Source organism: Gouania willdenowi, chromosome 7, assembly GCF_900634775.1.
Source record: "Gouania willdenowi chromosome 7, fGouWil2.1, whole genome shotgun sequence".
In the NCBI taxonomy this organism is placed as follows: domain Eukaryota; kingdom Metazoa; phylum Chordata; class Actinopteri; order Blenniiformes; family Gobiesocidae; genus Gouania; species Gouania willdenowi.
This window is the reverse complement of record NC_041050.1, coordinates 40,260,770-40,288,071: the sequence shown is the minus strand read 5'-3', so window position 1 is coordinate 40,288,071 and position 27,302 is coordinate 40,260,770. Positions and strand designations below refer to the sequence as shown.

Sequence of the window (27,302 nt, the reverse complement as noted above, 5' to 3'; positions counted from 1 at the left end):
ATATAACCTGTATAAATCTGTATGATGGTGACTGTCTATACTCTGTGAACCTCTGGGCACAAGTCATTCTCCAGCTCCTCTGAGCCGTGGTAGAAGCCCGGCTCCCTTAAGTCCTACCTCGGAGCCGGGGGCGTGCCGCCCTCCCAGCCCCAGCTATAGCTCCGCCCTTGCGCTGAGTCAGATTGTTGATGTGATTGGACAGGATACAACACTCACACACACTTACTGACGTGCACGCGTGTACGTGTAACAATTATTTTCTAAGTTTACATGTCACGTAGACGGTGCTACATAGTGAAGGTCACATGATCACTATAGCTTCACTCACACCTGTGTCTACACATAACTACTGACATTAGGTCAGTTTAGTGAACGTTAGACACGTACATGTGTGTTAGAGTGTGTGTATGAATTTAGAATGGATCCATTTCCCATAGTGTGTGTGTGTGTGTGTGTCATATCACACACACTCTTTCTATATTTACTGTTAAAATATGATGCCTGAACATGTTAATATTAGAACTGAACGGATTAATTAATTAATTGTTTGTATTTTTGCCATAGTTTAATATGATTGTTGATCACATTGGTTATTGATCAAGTCCTTTATGATGCTAACATGATTTGAAGAATAGACTAATAACTAACTTCACACATGACATTTAAAACAGGTGATTATTCATATTACTGTGTAGTGTCCAAGTTATCACATTACGTTACTCAGATTGAGTTATTCATTAGTTAAGTAGTTAACTAGTTGTGTGTTGTTTCCATAGTTACGACTCCAACATGGACGACAGTCGTGACAACAAGAAGAACCGGTTCTCCTGCACCATGGCCTTCATGGAGGATTTCCTGAACAACGTTCTGAACGAGGAGCTGCCGTTCCACAACCAGGAGAAGAACAAGCTGACCTACGAGGTCCTCTGACCTCTGACCTCTGACCTGTGACCTGCTCTCAGACCTCATGATGTGTTCTTCTCCTCCAGGTGGTGAACTTGGCTCGTCATCTCATCTATTTTGGCTTCTACAGTTTCTTTGAGCTGCTCCGTCTGACTAGGACCCTGCTGGGAATCATCGACTGCAGACCCAACCCTGTCCATGGAGGGGCGCTGTTCTCAGACGACACCTCTGGTACCGCCATACGGTCCCGCCTCCTCTTCTTCTCTGCTCTCTCATTGGTTCTTATCTCTGGTCTCAGGGAAGAACGTGAAGCGCTCCATTCATGGGATGGGACAGATGATGTCCACCATGGTCCTCAACAGAAAGACCTCTTTATTTGGGGGCGGACCACGGGGATCGGGCATGGGGGTGGGGCTTGTGCTTGACGGACAGAGAGGAGGAAAAGATGGTTCAGATAAGAAGGACCTGACGGTGATGGACACCAAGCTGAGGATCCTGGAGATACTGCAGGTACACACACACACACACACACACACACACAGACTTGAACGTCTCTAATGGAACGTCGTCTGTCTTCAGTTCATCCTCAACGTGCGTCTGGACTACCGTCTGTCCTTCCTGCTCTCCGTCTTTAAGAAGGAGTTTGTGGACGTTTATCCCATGGCTGACGCAGACGCCACCACCAACATGGAGCACGCTGGTAAACACACAACTATCTACACCCAGGAATGTCATTAAAACATGTCAGGAACAACTGGGCGAGGCACCAGGTTGATGACCACTCACTAAACAAACATGTTGAGAATTTTATTGTTAGAAAGTCAGAATGCTGACCGTGTTGTTGTTGTTGTTGTTGTTGTGTGTCTGTGGGAGTGGTTGTGTAGTTGTGGTTTTTTTTTCTCTAACTGTGTTTGTTCCTCAGCTTCCATCAACCTGCATCACATTGGAGAACAGGCAGAGGCCATGTTTGGAGTCGGGTTAGTGAACATAAGACATCCCATAATAACCAGGAAACAGAACCAGTAAAGCAACAGACTGGAAACCAGTAACCAGTGATGATCAAATGGAGCTAATTTATATGTTTATTATTGATCTAAATGATTATTGATTTATTTATGTATTATTATATTATTGATCTTTATAATGAACTCAGTCGACCAATGGGAGACATTTAGGGCGTATACTATGAAGCTAGATTACTTCTTTTTGTGCTAACTTCCGGTATTTAATCAGTGTGTGCTGTCCTACGGAGATCGCTAACGTCTTACGGAGTTAAATCACCATGGTAACTTATACGTGTTATATGGGTTAGGGTTAGCTGGTGGTTCCTGATCAATGGTTCACAGCTAGTCTAGAACATTCTGATGGTCTATCCTTCTATTCTATTCTGTTTGTCCTTCTGTTCACTAACAACAACCAGTGGAACCAGATGTTCTCCACCTCTGAACCTGGTTCTAATGGAGATTTATTTCTATAAAATAGAGAGAGTTTTTTTCTTCCCACTGTCACTAAATGTTTGTTCATGTGGATCTTGTTGGATTCTTTATGGACTTTATATTTTGTTCAGCGCTTTGAGATGACTTTGTTGTAATTTGCGCTACAGTATATAAATAAAGTTCAATTGAATTGAATATATTTAGTTTGAAGGGAAAAGCTCAACCAGTGACAGGAGTTGAGAATTAGCATTAGCTATAAATATACTCTGTATGCATCGCATCTTTTGCTGTAACTATGTTTGACTGAATTGTCCCTGTCAAATAAATAAATAAATAAACTTAGCCAGAACAAAACCTGGTCAGGACCTGGTTTTGTTCTGGCTAGGATCTGAGCGAATGCTAAAGCCCCGCCTCCTGACCAATCAGACCTCTTAGAAAATGACCTGTCCATTATTAGAAGATCCTGATTGGTGCAGATCTGACAGCTGCGTTTAGGATAGAAGATTATTAATGGATAAATTAATACTTTCAGTTCCTGATGACATCATTTAGTCAATATATAGATTATATCTGATGGACTGATCTACAGTCAGCTGATGAAGTCTGTCTATGAATGCATGGATGGGTGAAGTCATTCATTTATATATATGCTATAGTGAAGCTGACCACATCAGCAGGAACATCCTGTTAGAGTTTAGAGATAACTCTGATGTTCAGTACCTGACATTTCATACACAGAGACATAGTCAGAGGTTTTGCTGAATCAATCAATGAATTTATTAGAGATGAACATAAAATGAATCAATAAGTCATATCAGGCACTCATCTAAAACACAGCTGTGGTCCTCAGGGTCTGCTCACTCCCTGGGCCACGAACCTAGATTTCTAAGCCTTTTTATTCTATGTTGTTATCTGGTGTTTCTCCTCCTTTGGCTGGAACATGGCTGGGTCATGTGACTTCTTTTAAAACATGAGTGATTGACAGGGTCAAACATGAGACATTTATAAGTCAAAGCACAGTTTTCAAAAGTTTAAATCTTTTAATTAGAAAATGTTTTACATTTAGAAATTAAACCATCAGTTATTGTAATTAGTTAAAGATGACATTTACTGGTGATTTAAAGCAATACAATATATGTTCAAGATTATTGATTTATTCATTATTATTTATCATTTAAGGGCCTATGTTGTCTGTTTATTTGATTTATTTAGGTATATGAACATGTTTAACTTGTATTAAGTTTAATTTTTTTAATATAATTATTCTTATTTGTTATTAATTTAGACTGTGTATTTTGGATCAAACTGACATTTTAGTGTAAATCTGTCTGTGATCATATCTGTTTTGTCTCTTCACTTACGTATTTGGTTGTGTTGTTGTTAAATCCAGATTAAGTTGAAATTAGATGTTCTGAAACTGTTTGTTTTTGTCCTGAAAATGGCAGCTAACCTGATTATATTTTATGAATAGATTTATTGAGTATAAAGATATATAATTATAGCATAACACACATAAAGAAACCATGAATAATAATCAATTTCTACTACAGTAAACAATGTGTTGTCATCCCAGTGTGTGATAAATAGATCTATCTGATTAGAAACACGTGTGTGCTGTAATAAAGTTTAACTGCAGAGCGTTGTCTGTTTATCATCTAATGGATTAATATCATAAATAATCTCACACTTTTACACATTAACAGTATCAGCAGCTTCCTGTCTGAGTTTTCTCATTCCTGTCTTTTCTGTAACAACAGATTGTTTTTGGTCTGAATTTTGGATTTTAATTATTATAATTTTAAACTTAAGCTGAACACCTAACCTGGTCAGGACCAAGTTATGAAGTGGATCAGATCTGAGCGAGTCTAAAAGCTCCGCCTCCTGCTGCGCTAACACTGTTGTTCTTCACTGTCATCATGGATTTATATTTATTATATTTATTTAAGATCATAAACTGTTCCTACTGTAAAGACGCTTGCTCTGCCAGGTTCTCCATTGATTGGTCAGACGCTGCAAGCTCCACCCCTTTTATGTGAACGCGCACTTAGTCAGGCTGATATAACTTGGATTAAATTAGCGTGTTGTTATCGACCTTTGTAGGACAGCTTCTTTCTGACAGGGAATGTTTGGTAGTTGAATCCCACTAATGGAAAGATATCCTTTATATACTAATCTAGCTTTGTAGTGCAGGCCCTTAGAATTCAGTGTTTTGCTCAAACCCACAATATCTGAGTCAAGTTAAAAATGTAATTTATTTAATTTTGCTGGAATGTCAGTGCTTTAATTGATTTCTTCTTTGAAGCATTCATATTATTGATGTATTATAGATGTTTTAATGTCAGTGAGGTTATATAAACTAGTTAAACCAGTAAAAACGTTGGGCTCAGTGATGGTCCATGACCTTTAGGAAGGGGAACAGCATCCTGGAGGTGGACGATGAAGGCGGTCGGATGTTTCTGAGGGTTCTCATCCATCTCATCATGCACGACTATGCTCCTCTGGTTTCTGGAGCTCTGCAGCTTCTCTTCAGACACTTCAGCCAGAGAGATGAGCTGCTGGACACCTTCAAGCAGGTACGAAACCTTCACGTGGTCTCCATACAGTCCAGGGGTGGCCAATCCTGGTCCTCAAGAGCCACTATCCAGCATGTTTTAGATGTTTCCCTCTTCCAACACACCTGATTCAAATGACCAGGATCATTATCAGGCTTCTGCAGAGCTTGATGATGAGTTCATCATTTGAATCAGGTGTGTTGGAGGACGGAAACATCTAAAACATGCTGGATAGTGGCTCTTGAGGACCAGGATTGGCCACCCCTGCCATACACCTTTCAGAACTATAACACGTGCACTTCCTGCAGGTCCAGCTGCTGATCTCGTCTCAGGACGTGGAGAACTACAAGCTGATCAAAGCTGACCTGGACCGTCTGAGAACGCTGGTGGAGAAGTCTGAGCTTTGGGTGGAGAAGAAGAGTTCAGGTGGAGGAGATGGAAAGAAGGAGAAAAAGGAAAAGGGAGAGGTGAGGTACATCTGAACATCTGAGGGTCAGGAGAACCTGCTCAGATCTTTAGTGAAGTCCATTGGATCAGATTAAAAGTAGGAGGTCTGTAGGTTCTGGAGATGTGATGAAGATGTTCCAACCATCTTTGGTTTTTGTTTTAGTGTCAAAGATTTGATCATTTCTGTTGTTTTAAATCTGTGTCAACATCTAAACATCAAATGAGAACATCTGTCACCATGGAATGATCCATGTTTCTAAAGGTTTTATATACAACCAGATAACTACAATAACTAACTAACATACTAACAGACTGGGGGGGCATAATTCAGGGACTGGTTCTGCAGAGAGTGGTGGTCTGAAGATGAAGATGAAGAAGAGTGATCCTCAGAGGATGAGGAGACAGAACAAGTTTACAGACAAACCAACCAGCTAATGTTCACGTCAACTAAACTAAACTAATCCCAGTGAAGCAGCTCCCAGCTGGTGCTGGGTGTGTGTGGGGCTTGCTGGGCTCTGATTGGTGCTGCATGTGGGTGCGTGTGTGTGTGTGTGGTTGTTTTTGCTCAGAGCAGAAACAACACACCGTGTGTGTGTGCTGCTGTCCTACAGGGGGCGTCAGAGGACGTCACGCCCAAGAAGGACAAGCTGGAGAAGAAGGGTAACGAGAACTACCAGAACGTCAAGGAGGTGAGAGACCCCCCACCGCAACGCATGCGCGTGTGTAAATAAGTGTGTAACTGTGTGTGTATGTGTGTGTGTCTGTGAATATATACACGTGTGTGTTTGTGTGTGTGTACATACAGTATATGTGTGTATGTATATACGTCTGTGTGTGTACGTATATATACACGTGTGTATATGAGTGTGTATATATATTTTGAGTGTGTTTTTCTGCAAAGCTCTTCCCACAAATCACCTGTCAATCATTGGATGTGGGTGGGGCTAATGTGCTTGTTGAATGGCTGCTTTATTTAATCTGCTCATCGTTAATTATAAAGAATCAGCTGCTTCTCCCACAGTAGAAATACTCTTACTTTGAAACTCATTGGATCTAAACAGGAGGAGCGTTTACGTTCTAAACACACGCCGTCACAAACTACGGTAGAAAATTATTAATCACGCAGTCATTCTTACAGGTTCTGATGAGACATGAATGTAAAGCTCAGAATTGTTCAGTGAGCCCAACCTCATCCTTTATTTCACTCTTTTATTCTCATTTCATTTTGAACAATAGTTTATTATAGTCTTGTTTCTTTAACTGTTTTTTCCTACGCAGGGTCACAAGGGATGCTGGAGCCCAGCAGTAGGTTCTGATTGGGAAGAAAAAATAATTTAAAGTAGTTTTACTTATGCTTTGGATCATAGTCTCAGTATCATGAAGGTCTAAGGAGGTTCCCTTTGTGTGTTTGATCCCATGTGTGTACAACTGTGTTTTTCTGTTTGTTCACACGTGTGTACAACTGTGTTGTGTCTTTTTGTTCCCACGTGTGTACAGCTGTGTTGTTTCTGTTTGTTCCCACATGTGTACAACTATGTTGTTTCTGTTTGTTCACACGTGTGTACAACTGTGTTGTGTCTTTTTGTTCCCACATGTGTACAGCTGTGTTGTTTCTGTTTGTTCCCACGTGTGTACAGCTGTGTTGTTTCTGTTTGTTCACACGTGTGTACAACTGTGTTGTGTCTGTTTGTTCCCACGTGTGTACAACTGTGTTGTTTCTGTTTGTTCCCACATGTGTACAACTGTGTTGTGTCTGTTTGTTCCCACATGTGTACAACTGTGTTGTGTCTGTTTGTTCCCACGTGTGTACAACTGTGTTGTTTCTGTTTGTTTCCACATGTGTACAACTGTGTTGTGTCTGTTTGTTCCCACATGTGTACAACTGTGTTGTGTCTGTTTGTTCCCACGTGTGTACAACTGTGTTGTTTCTGTTTGTTCCCACATGTGTACAACTGTGTTGTGTCTGTTTGTTCCCACATGTGTACAACTGTGTTGTGTCTGTTTGTTCCCACGTGTGTACAACTGTGTTGTTTCTGTTTGTTTCCACATGTGTACAACTGTGTTGTTTCTGTTTGTTCCAACATGTGTACAGCTGTGTTGTTTCTGTTTGTTCCCACATGTGTACAGCTGTGTTGTTTCTGTTTGTTCCCACGTGTGTACAACTGTGTTGTGTGTTTTTGTTCCCACATGTGTACAGCTGTGTTGTTTCTGTTTGTTCCCACATGTGTACAGCTGTGTTGTGTCTGTTTGTTCCCACGTGTGTACAGCTGTGTTGTTTCTGTTTGTTTCCACATGTGTACAGCTGTGTTGTGTCTGTTTGTTCCCACGTGTGTACAGCTGTGTTGTTTCTGTTTGTTCCCACATGTGTACAGCTGTGTTGTTTCTGTTTGTTCCCACGTGTGTACAGCTGTGTTGTTTCTGTTTGTTCCCACATGTGTACAGCTGTGTTGTTTCTGTTTGTTCCCACGTGTGTACAACTGTGTTGTGTCTGTTTGTTCCCACGTGTGTACAACTGTGTTGTTTCTGTTTGTTCCCACATGTGTACAACTGTGTTGTGTCTGTTTGTTCCCACATGTGTACAACTGTGTTGTGTCTGTTTGTTCCCACGTGTGTACAACTGTGTTGTTTCTGTTTGTTTCCACATGTGTACAACTGTGTTGTTTCTGTTTTTTCCAACATGTGTACAGCTGTGTTGTTTCTGTTTGTTCCCACATGTGTACAGCTGTGTTGTTTCTGTTTGTTCCCACGTGTGTACAACTGTGTTGTGTGTTTTTGTTCCCACATGTGTACAGCTGTGTTGTTTCTGTTTGTTCCCACATGTGTACAGCTGTGTTGTGTCTGTTTGTTCCCACGTGTGTACAGCTGTGTTGTTTCTGTTTGTTCCCACATGTGTACAGCTGTGTTGTTTCTGTTTGTTTCCACATGTGTACAGCTGTGTTGTGTCTGTTTGTTCCCACGTGTGTACAGCTGTGTTGTTTCTGTTTGTTCCCACATGTGTACAGCTGTGTTGTTTCTGTTTGTTCCCACGTGTGTACAGCTGTGTTGTGTCTGTTTGTTCCCACGTGTGTACAGCTGTGTTGTTTCTGTTTGTTCCCACATGTGTACAGCTGTGTTGTTTCTGTTTGTTTCCACATGTGTACAGCTGTGTTGTGTCTGTTTGTTCCCACGTGTGTACAGCTGTGTTGTTTCTGTTTGTTCCCACATGTGTACAGCTGTGTTGTTTCTGTTTGTTCCCACGTGTGTACAGCTGTGTTGTTTCTGTTTGTTCCCACATGTGTACAGCTGTGTTGTTTCTGTTTGTTCCCACGTGTGTACAGCTGTGTTGTTTCTGTTTGTTCCCACGTGTGTACAGCTGTGTTGTTTCTCTATTGATCAAACCTTTATCTTTATGTCTCCGAGTTAAAGCAGACGACTTGTTGTTATGGTAACCTAACGATGCTCTTTCCTCACAGGAAGCAGGTAAAGACGATCCTTTCACAATAAAAGCCCTGAGCATGGTGTGTTTGTGCAGATTCTTCAGAGACTTTATAAGATGTGTAACACGGGTGTTTGGAAGAAGCAGCAGCGCCTGCTGAAGAACATGGGAGCTCATAAAGTCATGTTGGACCTGCTGCAGGTTTCATACGACCGGGTGAGTTCCTGGTTCTTTGGTTCTATGTCCTCTGATTTGTTCTCTGTTCTCTGGTTCTCCTGTTCTATGTTCTTTCACGTTGTTTTGCAGAACGACGTGAAGATGCAGGAGATCATCAAGTACACACACATGTTCCTGCAGAAGTTCTGTCAGGGGAACCAGGAGAACCAGCAACTGCTGCACGAGAACCTGAACCTGTTCCTGAACCCTGGGGTAGAACCACACACACATTTATCATCTCATCATTTTCATTATTTTTCCCTTTTTTGTTCTACTGCTTTCCCTGATGGATGCTCCCTGCATTACACTCAGTATATCCTTATTCATCCATCCATCCATCATCCATCCATCGTCCATTCATCCATCATCCATCCATTGTGTTTCACAGTGAATCAGATGATGACAGTAGGGGGGCGTGTCTCTGTGTGTTTCAGCTGCAGGAGGCGGAGACTATGCAGAGCATCTTTAATAATAACTTCACGCTGTGCACTGAGATCTCAGAGAACGTTCTCCAGCACTTCATCAACTGTCTGTCATCCCACGGTCGTCACGTGGAGTATCTGAGCTTCCTCCACACCATCATCAAGGCTGAGGGCAAGTACGTGAAGAAGTGTCAGGACATGATCATGACTGAGGTGAGCACTGCCCCCCCCAATGCCCCTCCCCCCTGCACACATGCTCAGATGTGTGTGTGTGACCCGAACCCAGCTGACCAACGCTGGTGAAGACGTGGTGGTGTTCTACAACGACAAAGCCTCCTTCAGTAAGATGCTGGATCTGATGGTGGAGAGTAGGGACGGGGTCAAAGAGAACAGCCCGCTCAGGTAACCACGGCAACCACATCCCTGCACCACCCACAGCAACACCACCTACTGTGTGTGTGTGTGTGTGTAGCTACCACATCTCTCTGGTGGAGCTCCTAGCCGCCTGCGCTGAAGGAAAAAACGTCTACACGGAGATCAAATGTACCTCACTGCTGCCCCTAGAGGACATCGTTAGAGTGGTCACACATGAGGACTGTATTACTGAGGTGTGTGTGTTTACATGTGTGTGTGTGTTTACATGTGTGTTTACGTGTGTGTGTGTGTGTGTGTGTGTGTGTGTGTGTGTGTGTGTGTGTGTGTGTGTGTGTGTGTGGTGTGTGTGTGTGTTTACATGTGTGTGTTTACATGTGTGTGTGTGTGTGTGTTTACATGTGTGTGTGTGTGTTTACATGTGTGTGTTTACATGTGTGTGTGTGTGTTTACATGTGTGTGTTTACATGTGTGTGTGTGTGTTTACATGTGTGTGTTTACATGTGTGTGTGTGTGTGTGTTTACATGTGTGTGTTTACATGTGTGTGTGTGTGTTTACATGTGTGTGTGTGCAGGTGAAGGTGGCCTATGTGAACTTTGTAAACCACTGCTATGTGGACACTGAGGTGGAGATGAAGGAGATCTACACGTCCAACCACATCTGGACCCTGTTTGAGAACTTCATCGTGGACATGTCAGGGGTAACACACACACACACACACACACACACGTAGAAAATAAGGTTATGAATAATGGGTTATATGAATAAGAATATTAATTATGATTATTAATATTAGCTCAATGGATGCCCAGGTGCCACCTCTTAAAAAGAGGAAATATGTCTATGTTTTTCTTTAGACGAAACCCAATATTGAACCAGGGAAGTAGATTTGTACAGTAACATCTACTCCTAAAATACAGTTTTAATAAATCAGGAATCAAAGATTACGTTTAACCTTTTATTCAAAATTCAACCATTAACACATTCTAATAAAAACAAGGATTATATATGTATATATATATAATAAGTGAAAACGCTATTCTACAGAACGTTCATCTACTAAATACAATGTAAAGAGGGAATTATGCATATTTGAATAACAGATCATAAAATAAAAGCATAAAAATACAAAATGAGCTCAATAAACATGTAGGGAGACGTAGACAGGAAACAAACAAACAAACAAACAAACAAACAAACAAACAAACAAACAAACAAACGTATATGGAGTAAAATGTGGTTAAATTGTGTTGCAGTTTGGAAGAGTAAGTTTGTAGGAATGTTTGACTGTAGATGTATTATAATCATGTGAGACAGTTCAGCTGGTCCAATATTTGCTGACTCATACCTTGAGGTGAGGTCTGGGTTGGACCTGGAGATGTTCTGGGTTTGCAGGAACAATGTTTGTGTGTCAGTGTAGCTGCGCTGGCGTTCCACCGTTGAGTTGTGTTTCATTAAACAGGTGTTGGTGGGTCGGCTGTGATGTTCGCTGTTTGGCGTCTGAAGCTTTCACTGCGGGAAAGTGTTTCTTAAAAATCTAACGAATGCAACTACAAATAAAACAAAATGAAAAGAAAGAACTGAAACATGAGGAACGTCCCAAACTGAAGTTTTCTGAGCTAGGGTTAGGGTTTGGGTTGAAAGACTTTGGAGATGCCTTTCTGTGGGAGGAGCTTCGTGATTGTCCAGAAATCACGTCGTGATTGGCTGGTCGGACCCAGTGTGTCGGCTTACAGCTGTAGTAGGCGTGTCTATGACTAACAAACAGAGGCTCTAAACATAACACTTAGCTGATGATAATTAATTCAGCGTAATTCAAATCATCTTTTCAACATCATATCTTAATATATCATGTATTATGAGACAGTTTGATACCAGACACAGATGAAAAACAGCACAGTTAGTACTTCATAAATTATGCTTTTTCTTTACTATATAATCAACTGTAAATACCTTAAACTAAGCTTTGTGATGTTTTCTGGTATTTCAATCACCTTTTAAATGATTCAATTCAACTTTATTTACACAGCACAAAATACAAAATCATCTCAAAGCACTTAACAAAATATAAAGTCTATAGTAAAAAGAAAGAACTCAACTAGATCCACATGAACAAACATTTAGTGACAGTGGGAAGAAAAAACTCTCTCTATTTTACAAGAATAAATCTCCATTAGAACCAGGTTCAGAGGTGGAGAACATCTGGTTCCACTGGTTGTTGTTAGTGAACAGAAGGACAAACAGAATAGAATAGAAGGATAGACCATCAGAATGTTCTAGACTAGCTGTGAACCATTGATCAGGAACCACCATCTCCAGCATCAAAACACCAGAAACAGAAAAGAGAACCCTCAGAGTTAGAGGAGAAGACACAGACTGCAGAACAACATGATACACTATGATACACTCGTTCCTAGTGGTTATGTTTATATTAATATTAAATGTATTACAGTATCCTCCATGATCTGAGATGTTACCACTACAGACCAGGTTTCATCTTCTACTGGTCACATGTAATGATCTCAGAGATCACTACAGAGAGAACCTTGTCTGCTTTAAATTATCACAATTATACGATGTACATAAGTAGGTTTTAAATGTAATCGTTTCACGCAATGGTCTGAGGTGTTCACCATTGTGTATAATGTCTGTGATTGTGACCAAAACAACGAGACCAAGTCTGTTTTAGGTTAACACTATTATACGGTATACGCTTTAGTAAATAAATAGGTTTTAAGTTTAGCCTTAAAGGTATAGAGAGTAACAGCCTCCTGTACTGAGACTGGGAGCTGGTTCCAAAGGGGAGGAGCCTGGTAGCTGAACGTTCTGCCTCCTGTTCTACTTCTAGATACTTTAGGAACTTCCAGAAGACCATCAGACTGAGAGCAGAGTGATCTACCTGGACGATAGGACACTAACAGGTCTATATAGACATACAGGAACTAGATCATGTAGAGCTTTGTATGTTAACAGGAGGATTTTAAACTCTATTCTAGATTTGATGACACATTTTAAAATAGCATTCTGTTAGTTATTGAATTACATGAAAATAGTGGCATAGATAATATTTGTAATTAACAGTTTCTTTGTTCTCATTTGAGCAGGAAACAGAAAGCTGGTGTTATTCCAACATCCTGTGGGACCTCTGGCTAGTCGTCTGGAGGTGACAAATCCACAGGATGTCGGAGCCCAGAGTTTGAAAAGTTAGCATGTAAACATTGGCTGACCGTTTCCTTTTGATCGTAATGTAAAAGAGAGATGATGACTGGAGCAAACTCTTCTTGGATTCTCCTGTTCTTTGTTCAGACAGGAAGTGGGAGAAGGTCCCACTGTGGGGCACGTTTGCATTTCACAGTGGGAGACAGACCTTTTGACTCTGTTGAATGGCAAGACTAGTGTCTCTGGGTCAGAGTTCAACTTGGAAGATATGATTCCCTACACACACACACACACACACACACACGCACACACACACACACACACACACACGCACACACACACACACACACACACACACACACACACACACACACACACACACACACACACACACACACACACACACACCATACCTGTCAAGTATCCTGTTTTGGCCGGAAACTCTCGTATTTTACCCCTCTTTCCCGCCATCGTCCCATATTAATATTTTCCTGTAAATATTTCATATTTTTATGTAACCAGTACTAATATGTATTCATATAGTGGGAGGAGCTTAAGTAGAGTTGTCAATTATATCCAAATGAGTATGTGTTTGAAGGTTGGATGTACATAGAGGTGTACATACTCTATACTCTGTGTTATAAAGGGTTTATTTGTGGGTGCAAAATAAAACAGTGTGTGATTTCCTTGGTTTAATTATATGGAACATGTGCATAATAAATGTTTTTGTTTTTTTTACTCATTTTTAAATTTTTTCGTTTGGTATACTCCATAGACATTGTAGAGCCAATCAGAAAAACAACAAAACTGCGCAAAACAAAATTTAAAGCTCCAAACTACATGAGTGAGTAAGTGAATTAAAGTATTATCTGCAATTCAGCATCTTTTTTTAAAAACTAAAATCATTGTTTACCTTTGAACCGAGTGGTCAGAGTTTAACTTCCATGTACGGCACCACAGAGAATCTGTAGTTTATCAGAGGAATTATTGAACGGGTTGAGGTCAATACTGACTCTAGTGAAACAATGCGTTAATGAACAATTACACAGACAGTTATATGGTTTATACAGTGGGAAACTTGTCTGTAAAAGACTCACCAGTGGCTGATGGTTTAAATGATCTATTCAGAGAGCTCTATGTTTGAGATAATTTTGTGCATTTCTGTTGTTGTTTTGTGTACTTTTTGCATAAATGTTTAGTTTTTTGCTTTATTTTACTCAATTAGTATATTTTATTATAAATACTGTGTGCGTGTCTACTTGTTGCTGTGTGGTATCTCCTCCGTTGGTTCTCTCTCACATACACAGCATCAGACACATCCATCACATAATCATCACAGACTAACTTCCAGGAACTCTTTTGATGTCACACGGCTGTGTGTGTACATCCAAGGTGCGCGTTTGGTTATATAGCACGGTGAAAATATCAGCGTTTATAATAACGTATCCGCGGTGAAATGTGCTTTTTCACCGTAAGCTTTGGCCGTCAATAACTTCCGGGTCCCGCCCATTCGTTCTAAACAGCAAACGGTCAAACAAACTCGTGTGTTTACGGTCTGTGTCTCTTGGCTGTGTGCGCACTGATTGGCTGTGCAGTGAAATAGATATAGATGGTGCTCTAGCGCCCCCTCACACTCTGAGGTCAAAAGCTGAATAGGTTTCACTTCTGGGTGAACTTTGGACGAAAAAACATTAAAATAAACGTTTAAAAATCACCAAATAAATCCAAAATAACGGATGCACACACTCGGGCTATGTGGAAGCTGATAAAAACGTTTCAGGTTGAATAGACTCCACACACACACACACACACACACACACACTGTACATTAACTGATGATGATGGTGATGATGAAGGATGTCCTCAGGTCTGTAGGAAACGTGAAAGTGGACCTCCTGATTTGGTTCTGGAGAAGTACATCATCTTCGTGGTATTTGACACCATCAACGCCTTCTTCAGCTCCCCATTCTCTGAGAACAGCACCTCACTGCAGGTGGGATGAAGGTTCTCCTATGGTTCTCCTGTAGTTCTTCTGTAGTTTTACTATGATTCTCCTGTCATTCTCCTATGGTTCTCTTGTAGTTCTCCTGTGGTTTTCCTGTGGTTCTATTATGATTCTCCTATGGTTCTCCTGTAGTTCTCTTTTGATTCTCTTGTAGTTCTCCAATGGTTCTCCTATAGTTCTCCTATGGTTCTACAGTGGTTCGCTCTATGTTCCTCAGACCCATCATTCCATCGTCACCCATCTCCTGGAGTCTTCTGTCAGACTGCTCCACTGCTCCTGGCTGCAGCAGCAGCACCGAGTGCAGGTGGAGACCTGCATCCGCACGCTGGCCGTCACAGGTAGAACCTGAAGAACTCTCTGAAGGTTCTCGGGTGTTCATGTCTGACCTGAGCATGGTTCTCCTGTACAGCTAAGAGCCGTTCCATCTCTCTGTCTCTGGACCTGGAGGCTCAGATCAGCTCCATGCTCTCCAGCTCTGCTCTGACGTCTTTGTCTCGGTCCAACCCCAACTACAAATCCACCTCACGTTCCAGCAGAACCATGGCCTCCACCAACCCCTTGGACTACAAGAACATCATTGAGAAGCTGCAGGTACAGACCTGTGGTCCGGTGGTCCAGTTCTCCTCAGATCAGCCAACGTTCCTCCCTGTTCTCAGGACATCACCAACACTCTGGAGGAACGTCTGAAGCCACTGGTCAACGCTGAGCTGTCGGTTCTAGTCGACGTTCTCCACCAACCAGAGCTGCTGTTCCTCAGCGGAACCGACGCCAGACAGCGCTGTGAGTCTGGAGGCTTCATCTGCAAGTAAGTGTGTGTGTGTTATTGTGTGTGTGTGTGTGTGTGTGTGTGTTACTGTGTGTGTGTGTTATTGTGTGTGTGTGTGTATCTTACTGTGTTACTGTGTGTGTGTGTGTGTGTGTGTTACTGTGTGTGTGTGTTATTGTGTGTGTGTGTGTATCTTACTGTGTTACTGTGTGTGTGTGTGTGTGTGTGTGTGTTACTGTGTGTGTGTGTGTTATTGTGTGCGTGTTACTGTGTGTGTGTTACCCTGTATGTGTTACTGTGTGTGTGTGTGTGCGTGTGTGTGCTACTGTGTGTGTGTGTTATTGTGTGTGTGTGTGTGTCTGTGTGTGTGTGTGTGTATCTTACTGTGTTACTGTGTTTGTGTTATTGTGTGTGTGTGTTATTGTGTGTGTGTGTGTGTGTATCTTACTGTGTTACTGTGTGTGTGTTATTGTGTGTGTGTGTGTGTGTGTGTGTGTGTGTGTGTGTGTGTGTGTGTGTGTGTGTGTTACTGTGTGTGTGTATCTTACTGTGTTGCTGTGTGTGTGTGTGTGTGTGTGTGTGTGTGTGTGTGTGTATCTTACTGTGTTACTGTGTGTGTGTATTTTACTGTGTTACTGTGTGTGTGTTATTGTGTGTGTGCGTGTGTGTGTGTGTGTGTGTATATCTTACTGTGTTACTGTGTGTGTGTATTTTACTGTGTTACTGTGTGTGTGTGTGTGTGTGTGTTACTGTGTGTGTGTATCTTACAGTGTTACTGTGTGTGTGTGTTCCAGGTTGATCCGACACACTAAGGCTTTGATGTCGTCTGATGATAAGTTGTGTATTCAGGTTCTTCAGATGTTGCAGGAGATGTTAATCAGAACACTGGACTTTGATGAGAAGGTCAGATAATCTTCTTCTTCTTCTTCTTCTTCTTCTTCTTCTTCTTCTACTCTCATCCTGAGTCGTTGCTTTCAGGGAATCTCGCTGCGTAAAGTCCTCCTACAGAATTATCTTTTCCCAAACAAGAAGAATGCTCCGAGGAATGAGCTGGCTGAGCTGGGAGCTGCAGGTGAAGCTCTGATACCTCCACTATAGAAAAGATCTGACACAGGTCAGAGGTCACTCTCTCTCTCTGGGTGTGTGTGTGTGTGTGTGTGTGTGTGTCAGGCGGCGAGCAGGAACGTGATTGGACGGTGGTGGCGGCGGTTCAGTGTCGGTTGGATCGTGAAGGAGGAACCAAACTGTTCACAGACTTAGTGATGAGCACCAAGAGCGACAAGATCTTTTTGGAGAGCATTCAGCTAGCCATCTGTCTGTTAGAGGGAGGCAACACGGAGATACAGGTACACACACACACACACCCTAACCCTAACACACACTGTCATGTCTGTATGAGGTGGTTGTCATGGCTACCAGAAGCTACTATGCTGTGATACATCGTGAACCACTTCTTGGTTCAAACCAGATAAACATCAACAAAGTGAACGAGTCCTAGTTCCTCCATCAGATCCACCTAAAGTTCTACAAACACGGGGACAGAGATGAACCTGTAGCAACCAATGCTAACTAATGCTAACCACTCTATATAAGGAATAACAGACCAGATAAAAAGAACACGTCTTACTGTCATAAAACCACAGAGAACCAATGATTTGTTTATGGTCAGATTTAACTCATGTCACTACTCATTCATCCCAATTAGTGAAATGCAATATTTTTATTATGTCATCAGCAGTGAACACACTATTGAAGTTATTTCCGCTTTTAATGTGTTTTTTTTAATTTATTTATTTTTTATAGTTGTTTTATTTCATGTGAGGAAATAAATCAATGAAATACAGTAACAGTAATAGAGTGACCCACATACACAAATTGTCATGGTCCGGTGTGGGTGTGGGCCCAAATGCAGAGAGAGAAGGAGACAGAATGCAGGAGTAGCGTTCCTTGAACCAATCCATGTTTATTAACCACACAAAAGACAGGACGTTAGGGAACAAAACGCAGCAGGACACGAGGAGTGAAGACAATGATCCACAGTCATATTGTGTCCAAGCACTCAGCTAAATAGTGAGGGAAGCTTGATTGGGAATGGGCCACACCTGGGTGGAAACATGAGGGATTTAATCAATCACCAACCACGCACACAGACATCACTGGGGGGTGGAGCCACAAGCAGGAACGCCTGAAACACAGACAAGAGTTAAACTAGAACACAGAATAAACAAAGACTCAGAACCCAAACAGAACCTGACACAAATATATTCCATCAAATATCAGCTCATGAACTCTGAGTCAGCAGTTATTGTAGCCTTTTTAAATGTGTCTAATGTTGATGTTTTCAGATTTATTTGTGTTTGTAAAGAACCTGTTTACACTTAGTTGTGATTTTTTTAATTGTTTTTTATTTATAGTTTTTATTTATCGTGATTTTTATTGTTATCGTGATAAATACCAGTAATTATCGAGATAATTCTTTTGTCAATGTGGTCCATCCCTAATACATATACATATTGAAAGGATGGGTAGAGACACATCGCCTGTTTTTTTTTTTTTTCCTTTTCTTTTTTAGTTAAAATTTTTTCTTTATAGAGCGAGGGTGATGTTTGAATCCCTGAACAGTTTCCCATCTATATAAAGCTTGTCTACGACCAGTTTTGAATTTTTACCTTTCTGTCGGTTTTCCTTGAAAACAGGATTCAGGGTTTTTCGACGTTCGTTTATTTCCCGAGGGAATTGGTCGTTCATGCCGAACTGCGTACCTTTAAGTTCCCGACCTTTACTTTTAACCTGGATTTTCTGTTGAAAGTGTTAAAATGAGTCAATGATAGGACGTGGGTGGTACCTGACCATGGACAAGAGGATGTTTTTAACGCAGCTGGTTAGTGATTAGCTGCCTCACGCAGATCCTTCTGTTTTTGTTAATGCGTCTCATCTTTGAACTCAAAAATGAAATAAATATATTTCAAGGAAGATTCATTTAAAATGACTCAGTAGAGCCTATGGAACAAACACACAATATGACAATGAGTGACTAAAATGATATGAATAAGACGATGGTTTGGTTAAAAATATAGTATATACTATATGCATATCATATCCATTCAACATGCATGGTTTGGTATGTGCATGATCATTTTATAAAGCCATCTGCTGGTAGGGCTGCACCTAACAATATTTTTTTAAACAATTAATCTAACAATTATTTTTTCTTTATTCAAACAATTTTTTAACCACTTGATTAAAATATTTTTTTACTCAAAGTAAATACCAAATGAAAATCCAAAATCATTTTATTCATCTTTTCTCTTCAAACAAACAATAACAACATAAATAGTTCTGCAGGGCGTTAACTTTAGAATTATTGCTTTTTCAAAAAATCTCTTCTGTAACATTTCATAGGAAATGACATTACATTACACTTTTTTACTAAACACTAACAGTTTTTAACTAAACATGAATTATGTTTTTCCATGTTGGGGCAAGTTATAAATAGTTCAAGTTTTAATAAAATACATTTCCTTTAGATTTTTGGATGTCTTATTACATTTATAACACAGTGGTTTGACCTGGACTCGTTAGTGGGTCTCATTAGGACCACTAGGGCCATAAGCAGGGTTCAGTGGAACAGTTTACCAACCACAGCTTTAACACTTTTAAAAGTCATTTAAAGGAGTGGCTTATTAGGAATATTTTCCTTATTAATGAAACACCAACAGTAAAATGTTAGAAAAGATACAGAATAATCTGACTTTACTCATTATGACTGCACTGAACCTAATATAAGATATTTAAAGAATGTTCTAAAAATAATAAAATGGATCCTGAAGAGTTTCACATTATTCTGACTTCACTTTTAAAATTTACAATAACTTTATTCATTTCATTTATTTTTCTGTCAGGTCTCTGGATATTTTGTAAGAATCTATTTTCTATCACAGGTTTGATTTAAATGGATTAATGGAGTTCTGTTTTTTTGTGTTAAATTATATTTACTTATATTTACTTATTTATACGCATATGTAACATATACAGTAAATATCCCAAACATGTAGAATTAATAAAGTGAATTGCTATAGTTACAGAAAGAGGAGGCGGAGCTGATCACATTTATAAATCACTGATTATTAGATTTATCCTTTTTTTAAGTTTATCATAGACTAGAATAGACTAGAATAGACCTTTATTGATCTCCCAGAGGGAAAGTTTACAGAAAAAAATAAGTTAAGTATATTAGCCTGGATCTGAATCTAACCTCTGCATATTATGCATTGATATGGTTGGATATTATCTGCCTTTTTCTGTATTATGTCTTTGATTTTATTTCTTCATCCTGCTGCAGAAGCATCAGTTGTTCACAGGTGTAAACAAAGCTGAGCGTCCGTGATCCATACTTTCATTAGTGGTTCTGTGATAGAATTCATGGTCTTCTTCAGAAAGCCGTGACCACCCACTTATCTCACATCTAACATCCACAGCTTCACTTGTCCTCGTCTCTTTATCCTGTTTATCCTATTTATCTAAGATAGCACCGACCAGACTTTACCCACGTATTCTCCATCATCCTGGATGGATTTATTTGACTTCTGTGCAATACCCCCATAGGTTCCCTATCCAGGATGTTTTGAGTTGGCACCTCTCCATGGCCCCTCCCCAGCTGTGGTCAGCAGTGAGGCTCCTGAATGGAGCTTAGCTGATTAGCTCTGTGTTGCTAGGGTACAGGGTTCTGATTGGGAGCTTATAATAATAATAATAATACATTTTATTTAAAAGCGCCTTTCAAAACACCCAAGGACACTGTACAGGGCAGTCATTAAAATAAACACAATAAAAACAGTATTGGTGAATGTGTGTCTAGATGGAGTAGGATTGTCTGAAGAGGTGAGTTTTGATTTGAAGAGTGGGAGGAGTCTATGGTACGGAGGTCAGGGGGGAGGGAGTTCCAGAGCTGGGGGGCAGAGTCCTGAATGCTCTGTGGTACAGAGAGTGGAGGAAGAGCGGAGTGGAGATGTGGAGGAGGTCAGATATGTACGGAGGGCCAGGTTATGAAGTGCTTTGAAGGTGATGAGGAGTATTTTGAAGTTGATCCTTTGTTTTATGGGAAGCCAGTGAAGTTGTTGTAGGACGGGGGTGATGTGGTGAGTGGAGGGGGTCCGTGTGATGATTCGTGCTGCAGAGTTCTGGAGGGATTTGTTGGGGAGGCCGAGGCTTACAGAGAACTTACACCTGCTCCGTCACTGGCAGAGGAGGATCCCAACGTAAACATCTTCACTGTGGGAGGGTGTAGACCCAGGACAACAGGAAGCTGCTTTCAGTATCATCTATCGTGTGCATTTCTATCAGTGGTTGATGGTACCAGGGCGTGTCCGTACGGTACCTCTGGGGTCCAGTGCTGTTAACCTCCAAAGTTAGTGTTACTGTGTGGTCACATTGAGACCTGGCAGGAGAAGCACTAAGCTCCTCCTACATTCACCACACACTCTCTCTGTGGTGTCCCTCTCTCTAGAACTCCTTCTATAAACTGATGATGGGCGACAACAAGTCAGAGACTTTTTTCCGTGTCCTTCACGACCGAATGAAAGAAGCTCAGAGCGACATCAAAGCCTCTGTGTCTGTTAACGTGGGAGAGATGTCGCACAAAGCTAACGACAAAGAGCTGGAGAGCTGTGAGTGAGCACACTCACACACACACACACACACACACACACACACCACACACACACACACACACACACACACACACACACACACACACACACTCACACACACACACACACACAGAGGAATGGTTCTAATGGTGGATTTGTTCTTCTGTATGAAGCTGGTTCTCCTGGTCTAGTCCTCCAGCATCCTATGTTGGTCCAGGGCCCAGCCATCGCCCCGGCAACTGCAGCGCCCGTCGCAGAGGTACGGGAGGTAGAAATGGAGATGGGACCGGCCGTCGTCATCATGAAGCCCATCCTCCGCTTCCTCCAGCTGCTCTGTGAGAACCACAACCAGGACCTGCAGGTTAGAGAAGGTCCACTGGTGCAGTCCTGCTCCTCCATATCTATATCTACTGTACATCTACATCTAGAGCTACATCTATCTACTTCTAGACCATCCCAGCCTCTGATTGGCTGATCTGGTTAGATCTGTGAAGATCAGCAGGTCTGGTCCTGGTCAGTAGATGATGGAGACTCTGATTCCAGGGGTCACAGTGGGGAACAGTCACTGCTGTGGTATCTGTCATTGTGTCCTTGGGCAAGGCACTTCACCCACATTGTCTAGTGTGTGAGTGTTGGAGGTGGTGGGAGGGGCCAATGGCGCACTGAGAGCCTCGCTTCCATCAGTCTGCCCCAGGGCAGATGTGGCTACAATAGTAGCTTACCACCACTAAGTGTGGAGTGAAAGAATAATGTCTTAATTCTGTAAAGTGACTTTGAGTGTCTATGATAAAGCTCTATATAAAATATAATGAATTATTATTATTATTATTACATCTACACCTAGATCTAGGTGTAGATGTAGATCTAGATGTCCCATAATATTACCACTCACACATCTTTGGGTTAGCTTAGCATGTAGCGGCACTGACTGGGCAGGGTAAAATGGGCGGGGCTATGTTATCAGGTCCCCGTGGACAAATTATGAACTACAGTTACTGTTACTGAATAGTTACATGTGTTTTACTTCGTGTGTGTGTGTGTGTGTGTGTGTGTAGAACTTCCTGCGGTGTCAGAACAATAAGACCAACTATAACCTGGTGTGTGAGACGCTGCAGTTCTTAGACATCATGTGTGGCAGCACCACAGGAGGTCTGGGTCTACTGGGGCTCTACATCAACGAGTCCAACGTCCACCTCATCACACAAACCCTGGAGACGCTCACTGAGTACTGCCAGGGCCCGTGCACGGAGAACCAGGTGTGTGTGTGTGTGTGTGTGTGTTGAGCTGGTAACAGGGTAGAGCGAGAGAGAGAGAGAGGGTTGATCACTTCTTTTCCTTCTTGCTGCACTTTTATGTTTAAATGATGAACTAACAGATATTAAAGGATGATGAGTTCACTCAGAATGTGTTATGATCAGTAGTTACTGTGGTTTTCAAGAAGTTAAGCGCATTAATTTTGCCCTGATAAATTGAGGAAGTTGTACAGCCTCCGCTGCAGCCGTCTGCACTGTAGTGGGAGGGGACAGGGAGGGGCTACAGCCTCTACAGGCAGTGAAGGACGAGGGATTTGTTGCTTTAAGTCCCTTAAAAAAATTCAGATTTTTCAACTTTTCAAATTATACACGTCACTTGGCTTTAGAGGACATAACTTGAATGTGTGTGTGTGTGTGTGTGTATTTCAGACCTGTATTGTTACACATGAGTCCAATGGCATCGACATCATCACGGCTCTGATCCTGAATGACATCAGTCCTCTGTGTCGCTATAGGATGGAGATGGTCCTCCAGCTGAAGGTCTGAGCATGTCACATGGTTCACTGTGGTTGGGCCAATGAGAATGTGATATATTATCGTTAACAATATATCTTCCAAAACATTCCCATTGGTAAGAATATGTCATCCTATGATAAAAACCATAAATTCCCTTTGAGGACGTATGTAAGTGCACAGTGTCATTGATTATTGACCATTCGACAAAAATTTAGCCAAGAATTCTCCTAAAAACCTTGTTCTTGGGGGTAATTTTCACACACACAACAAAGTGAACCAGTCTAAGCTCCTCCTCCAGGTCCACCCAAAGGTTCCAGCAACACATTGACATCTGAACCCTAAAGCATGCTAAGCTAATCTAACCCTTCAAAACACAAGACTTGGCTAAGAGCTAACGCTAACGACTTTATAAAAGGAAGAGACTGTGTACGAACCTGACTGTAGTCCTTAAGGCGCCTACAGACAGACAGACAGACAGACAGACAGACAGACAGACACAGGCGGGGAGTGTGTACTCTTTAGTTAGTGTCAGTTACTCTGTCTGTTTCCAGGACAACGCCTCCAAGCTGCTGCTGGCACTGATGGAGAGTCGCCATGACAACGAGAATGCAGAGAGGATCCTGTTCAACCTGAGACCCAGAGAACTGGTCAGTGTGGAGTGAATTCAATTCAATTCAACTTTATTTATAACGCAAAATACAACAAAGTCATTTCAAAGCACTGAACAAAATATAAAGTCTATAGTATAAAAGAAAGAAGATTCACATGAAGAAGCATTTAGTGACTCACATTTCATCTCATCAGTCAGTCAGTGAACAGGAGGAAAAATAAACAGACATCCATGAAGTAGCTACAGCAGTTACAACATAAAGTGCAATAGTGGTAATAAATACATAAAAATAGTTTCAACACTAAAAACACTACATAGACACATCTCATTCTCACTACTATTTAAAAGCTTGATGACAACAGGAATAAAAGAGTTTGTATATGTGTTTGTCTTCCTGCTGGGAGCGAGATAGCGCCTCCCAGAGGGCATCAGGGTGAAGCTCTCCTTAAGAACATGATGTGGATGATGACCAGTGATTTCTGTCACTGTGAGGGGGAGGTATTAATGGTTGAGGTGGACACACCCATCAGAGCGTGAGGTGGTGACACAGTAAACATTACTAATGATCGAACGGCAGATCCCTATAGGAAGAACATCTGTTCAACAGCTGGAGGATCAGTGTGGATCCCCTCTGTGTAATGAGGTGGGGGACACACACAGATGAACTATATATGCGCCAAAAACATGGGATTAAACTCTGCAGTTGCTCGTCCTCACGGGGGTCCTGCCTATAGGTCTCTCTAGTCTCACGTGCACTTCGTCCTCCAGCAGTGCCTGATAAGCCACTGTGCGTCTTTACGCATCAGTGTGTGTTCTTTTTTTATAACAGCTACAGGTGTGGCAGCCAATTGATCAGCAGTTTTGTGCACTGATCATGTGATTTTGATTATTATTTGTATTATTAATAATATAAAGCTGTATTTGTAGGTACGTGCAGTGTTTATAAATGAGGGCCCCAGGTATTGGTAGGTGTTCACCATTTCCACCTTTTTCACCATTAATGATGCTGCTTCATGCTTTGGTGGGTTTTTCCTGAAGTCAATAATCATTTCTTTAGTTTTTGTTACGTTCAGATCCAAATAATTGTCACCACACCATGTGAGGAAGTCAGACAGGGCACTACCATGGCCTGGTTCAGGGCCCTGTTGATCAGATATCTGCACCAGTCCGTACCTCGTATACATAACGTACAGCAGAGGTGAGAGGACACAGCCCTGGGGTGCACCAGTACTGGAGGGACACAATCTGATAATTGGCCATTCACTAAAACCCGTTGAGCTCTGTCAGTTAAAAAGTTTAAAAAGAACATTAAAATCTGCTCAGGTTAAAATACGATGATAAATGTTTGATTAAAATATGTGGTTGTGTTTTATCAAAAGCAGAGGAAACATCTGCAAATTAAATTCTGGCGTATGACTGGGTTTTTTGTAATTAACAGTTTCTTTGTTCTCATTTGAGCAGGAAACAGAAAGCTGGTGTTATTCCAACATCCTGTGGGACCTCTGGCTAGTCGTCTGGAGGTGACAAATCCACAGGTTGTCGGAGCCCAGAGTTTGAAAAGTTAGCATGTAAACATTGGCTGACCGTTTCCTTTTGATCGTAATGTAAAAGAGAGATGATGACTGGAGCAAACTCTTCTTGGATTCTCCTGTTCTTTGTTCAGACAGGAAGTGGGAGAAGGTCCCACTGTGGGGCACGTTTGCATTTCACAGTGGGAGACAGACCTTCTGACTCTGTTGAATGGCAAGACTAGTGTCTCTGGGTCAGAGTTCAACTTGGAAGATATGATTCCCTACAGTGTGTGTGTGTGTGTGTGTGTGTGTGTGTGTGTGTGTGTGTGTGTGTGTGTGTAGGTGGATGTGATAAAGAAGGCCTACCATCAGACTGAATATGATGAGGTAGAAGTTTCTCCTCGTGAGGTTGGACATAACATCTACATCCTGGCTCAGCAGGTGAGAAATGCTGACTCACCACTGATCAAAGCTCAGTGTGGTCACATGACCAGGTTTCTATTGATGATTGGCTGTGTGTGTCCACAGCTGGCCAGACACAACAAATTGTTGCAGAACCTCTTGAAACCACAGAAGAAGAGCATAGAGGGGGAGGAAGGCATCTCCTCCATGGTAGTCTTCATCACCTCATCTTCATCATCTCATCTCTATCAGCCCTCTTAGTGTGTGTGTGTGTGTGTGTGTGTGTGTGTGTGTTTCTACAGCTGAACCTGAACAAACGACCTCTGTCCCAGATGTTAAAGTCTTCTCCTCCAGCTGCTGTTCAAGAACAAGATCCTCTAGAGTTCTACGATCAGCTGACCTCCCAGATAGAGGTGAGGAAGAGGATGGTGGTGGTGGTGATGAAGATGATGATGATGATGGTGGTGGTGTGTGTATAGATTGTGCGTGAGGACCGCTCCATGGAGCAGATCGTGTTCCCGGTCCATCCCATCTGTGAGTTTCTGACCGAGGAGTCCAAGGTCCGCGTGTTTAACACCACTGAGCTGGATGAGCAGGGGTCAAAGGTCACACACTTCTTTGAACAGACATCCTTCCTCCATGGAGAGATGGAGTGGCAGAAGAAGCTAAGGAGTGAGTGTACACACACACACACACAGCCTAACACACCTGTGTAAATGTGTGTGTGTGTGTGTGTGTGTGTAGGTATGCCCGTGTTGTTCTGGTTTTCCAGGAGAATGACTCTTTGGGGTTCCATATCCTTTAACCTTGCCGTCTTCATCAACCTCATCATCGCCTTCTTCTATCCATACGCCTCTGGACAAGGTGACGACAACAACAACAACAACACCAGCAGCACTGATGTAATGTGTGTGTGGCCCCTCCCCTACAGTCGGAGCCATTGACGACTCCCTGCTGCTGATGCTGTTCTGGGTGCTGACCGGGCTCTCCGTGCTGGCCTTGTTCTCCCAGCGCTACGGCCTCCAGCCCCTGACCCTGGCTCTCATCCTGCGCTCCATCTACCACTTCGGCATTGGCAACACTCTCATCCTGCTGGGGTCGCTCAACGTAGGTTACCCATCAGCCCCTAGGGCAGATGGCCTCTTTCAGGTCCTCAGCACGTCAAAATGGCTTTTGTGTGTGTGTGTGTGTGTGTGTGTGTGTGTGTGTGTTTGTGTAGCTGATCAATAAGGTAGTGTTCGTGGTGAGCTTCGTGGGGAACAATGGGACGTTCATCATGGGCTACAGAGCTCTACTGATGGACGTAGAGTTCATCTATCATCTGGCCTACGTCCTCACCTCCACCCTAGGACTGTTTGTTCATGAACTGTTCTACAGCATCCTGGTGAGGACACACACACACAGCAGCCTATTACAGACTGACTATCTCACCCATGATGTGTGTGTGTGTGTAGCTCTTTGATCTGATCTACCGTGAGGAGACTCTGTTTAACGTGATAAAAAGCGTAACGAGGAACGGTCGCTCCATCCTGCTGACGGCGCTGCTTGCCCTCATCTTGGTTTACCTGTTCTCTATCGTGGGCTTCCTCTGCCTCAAGGAGGACTTCATCATGGAGGTGGATCCACTGCCCCACATTGCAGCAGGTTTTACACACACACACACACACA

General features: G+C 42.1%; 1 protein-coding gene across 1 annotated transcript in view; it reads left to right on the top strand.

Moving 5' to 3' along the window:
• Nucleotides 1-27,302, top strand: part of itpr3 (inositol 1,4,5-trisphosphate receptor, type 3) — a 70,776-nt gene that overhangs the window by 40,030 nt on the left and 3,444 nt on the right. The window contains exons 21-54 of the mRNA XM_028452340.1: nucleotides 777-921; nucleotides 990-1,134; nucleotides 1,202-1,413; nucleotides 1,483-1,603; nucleotides 1,826-1,880; nucleotides 4,747-4,912; nucleotides 5,200-5,358; nucleotides 5,950-6,027; nucleotides 8,850-8,969; nucleotides 9,060-9,182; nucleotides 9,404-9,604; nucleotides 9,678-9,793; nucleotides 9,864-9,999; nucleotides 10,339-10,464; nucleotides 14,791-14,916; nucleotides 15,146-15,266; nucleotides 15,338-15,519; nucleotides 15,585-15,733; nucleotides 16,489-16,597; nucleotides 16,673-16,766; nucleotides 16,865-17,040; nucleotides 21,201-21,360; nucleotides 21,516-21,703; nucleotides 22,398-22,598; nucleotides 23,025-23,135; nucleotides 23,663-23,758; nucleotides 25,575-25,673; nucleotides 25,761-25,844; nucleotides 25,937-26,047; nucleotides 26,114-26,306; nucleotides 26,379-26,498; nucleotides 26,566-26,741; nucleotides 26,854-27,018; nucleotides 27,089-27,278. Of these exons, the coding sequence (XP_028308141.1) occupies nucleotides 777-921; nucleotides 990-1,134; nucleotides 1,202-1,413; nucleotides 1,483-1,603; nucleotides 1,826-1,880; nucleotides 4,747-4,912; nucleotides 5,200-5,358; nucleotides 5,950-6,027; nucleotides 8,850-8,969; nucleotides 9,060-9,182; nucleotides 9,404-9,604; nucleotides 9,678-9,793; nucleotides 9,864-9,999; nucleotides 10,339-10,464; nucleotides 14,791-14,916; nucleotides 15,146-15,266; nucleotides 15,338-15,519; nucleotides 15,585-15,733; nucleotides 16,489-16,597; nucleotides 16,673-16,766; nucleotides 16,865-17,040; nucleotides 21,201-21,360; nucleotides 21,516-21,703; nucleotides 22,398-22,598; nucleotides 23,025-23,135; nucleotides 23,663-23,758; nucleotides 25,575-25,673; nucleotides 25,761-25,844; nucleotides 25,937-26,047; nucleotides 26,114-26,306; nucleotides 26,379-26,498; nucleotides 26,566-26,741; nucleotides 26,854-27,018; nucleotides 27,089-27,278 (4,754 nt within the window). The remainder of the gene's footprint in view (nucleotides 1-776; nucleotides 922-989; nucleotides 1,135-1,201; nucleotides 1,414-1,482; nucleotides 1,604-1,825; nucleotides 1,881-4,746; nucleotides 4,913-5,199; nucleotides 5,359-5,949; nucleotides 6,028-8,849; nucleotides 8,970-9,059; nucleotides 9,183-9,403; nucleotides 9,605-9,677; nucleotides 9,794-9,863; nucleotides 10,000-10,338; nucleotides 10,465-14,790; nucleotides 14,917-15,145; nucleotides 15,267-15,337; nucleotides 15,520-15,584; nucleotides 15,734-16,488; nucleotides 16,598-16,672; nucleotides 16,767-16,864; nucleotides 17,041-21,200; nucleotides 21,361-21,515; nucleotides 21,704-22,397; nucleotides 22,599-23,024; nucleotides 23,136-23,662; nucleotides 23,759-25,574; nucleotides 25,674-25,760; nucleotides 25,845-25,936; nucleotides 26,048-26,113; nucleotides 26,307-26,378; nucleotides 26,499-26,565; nucleotides 26,742-26,853; nucleotides 27,019-27,088; nucleotides 27,279-27,302) is intronic.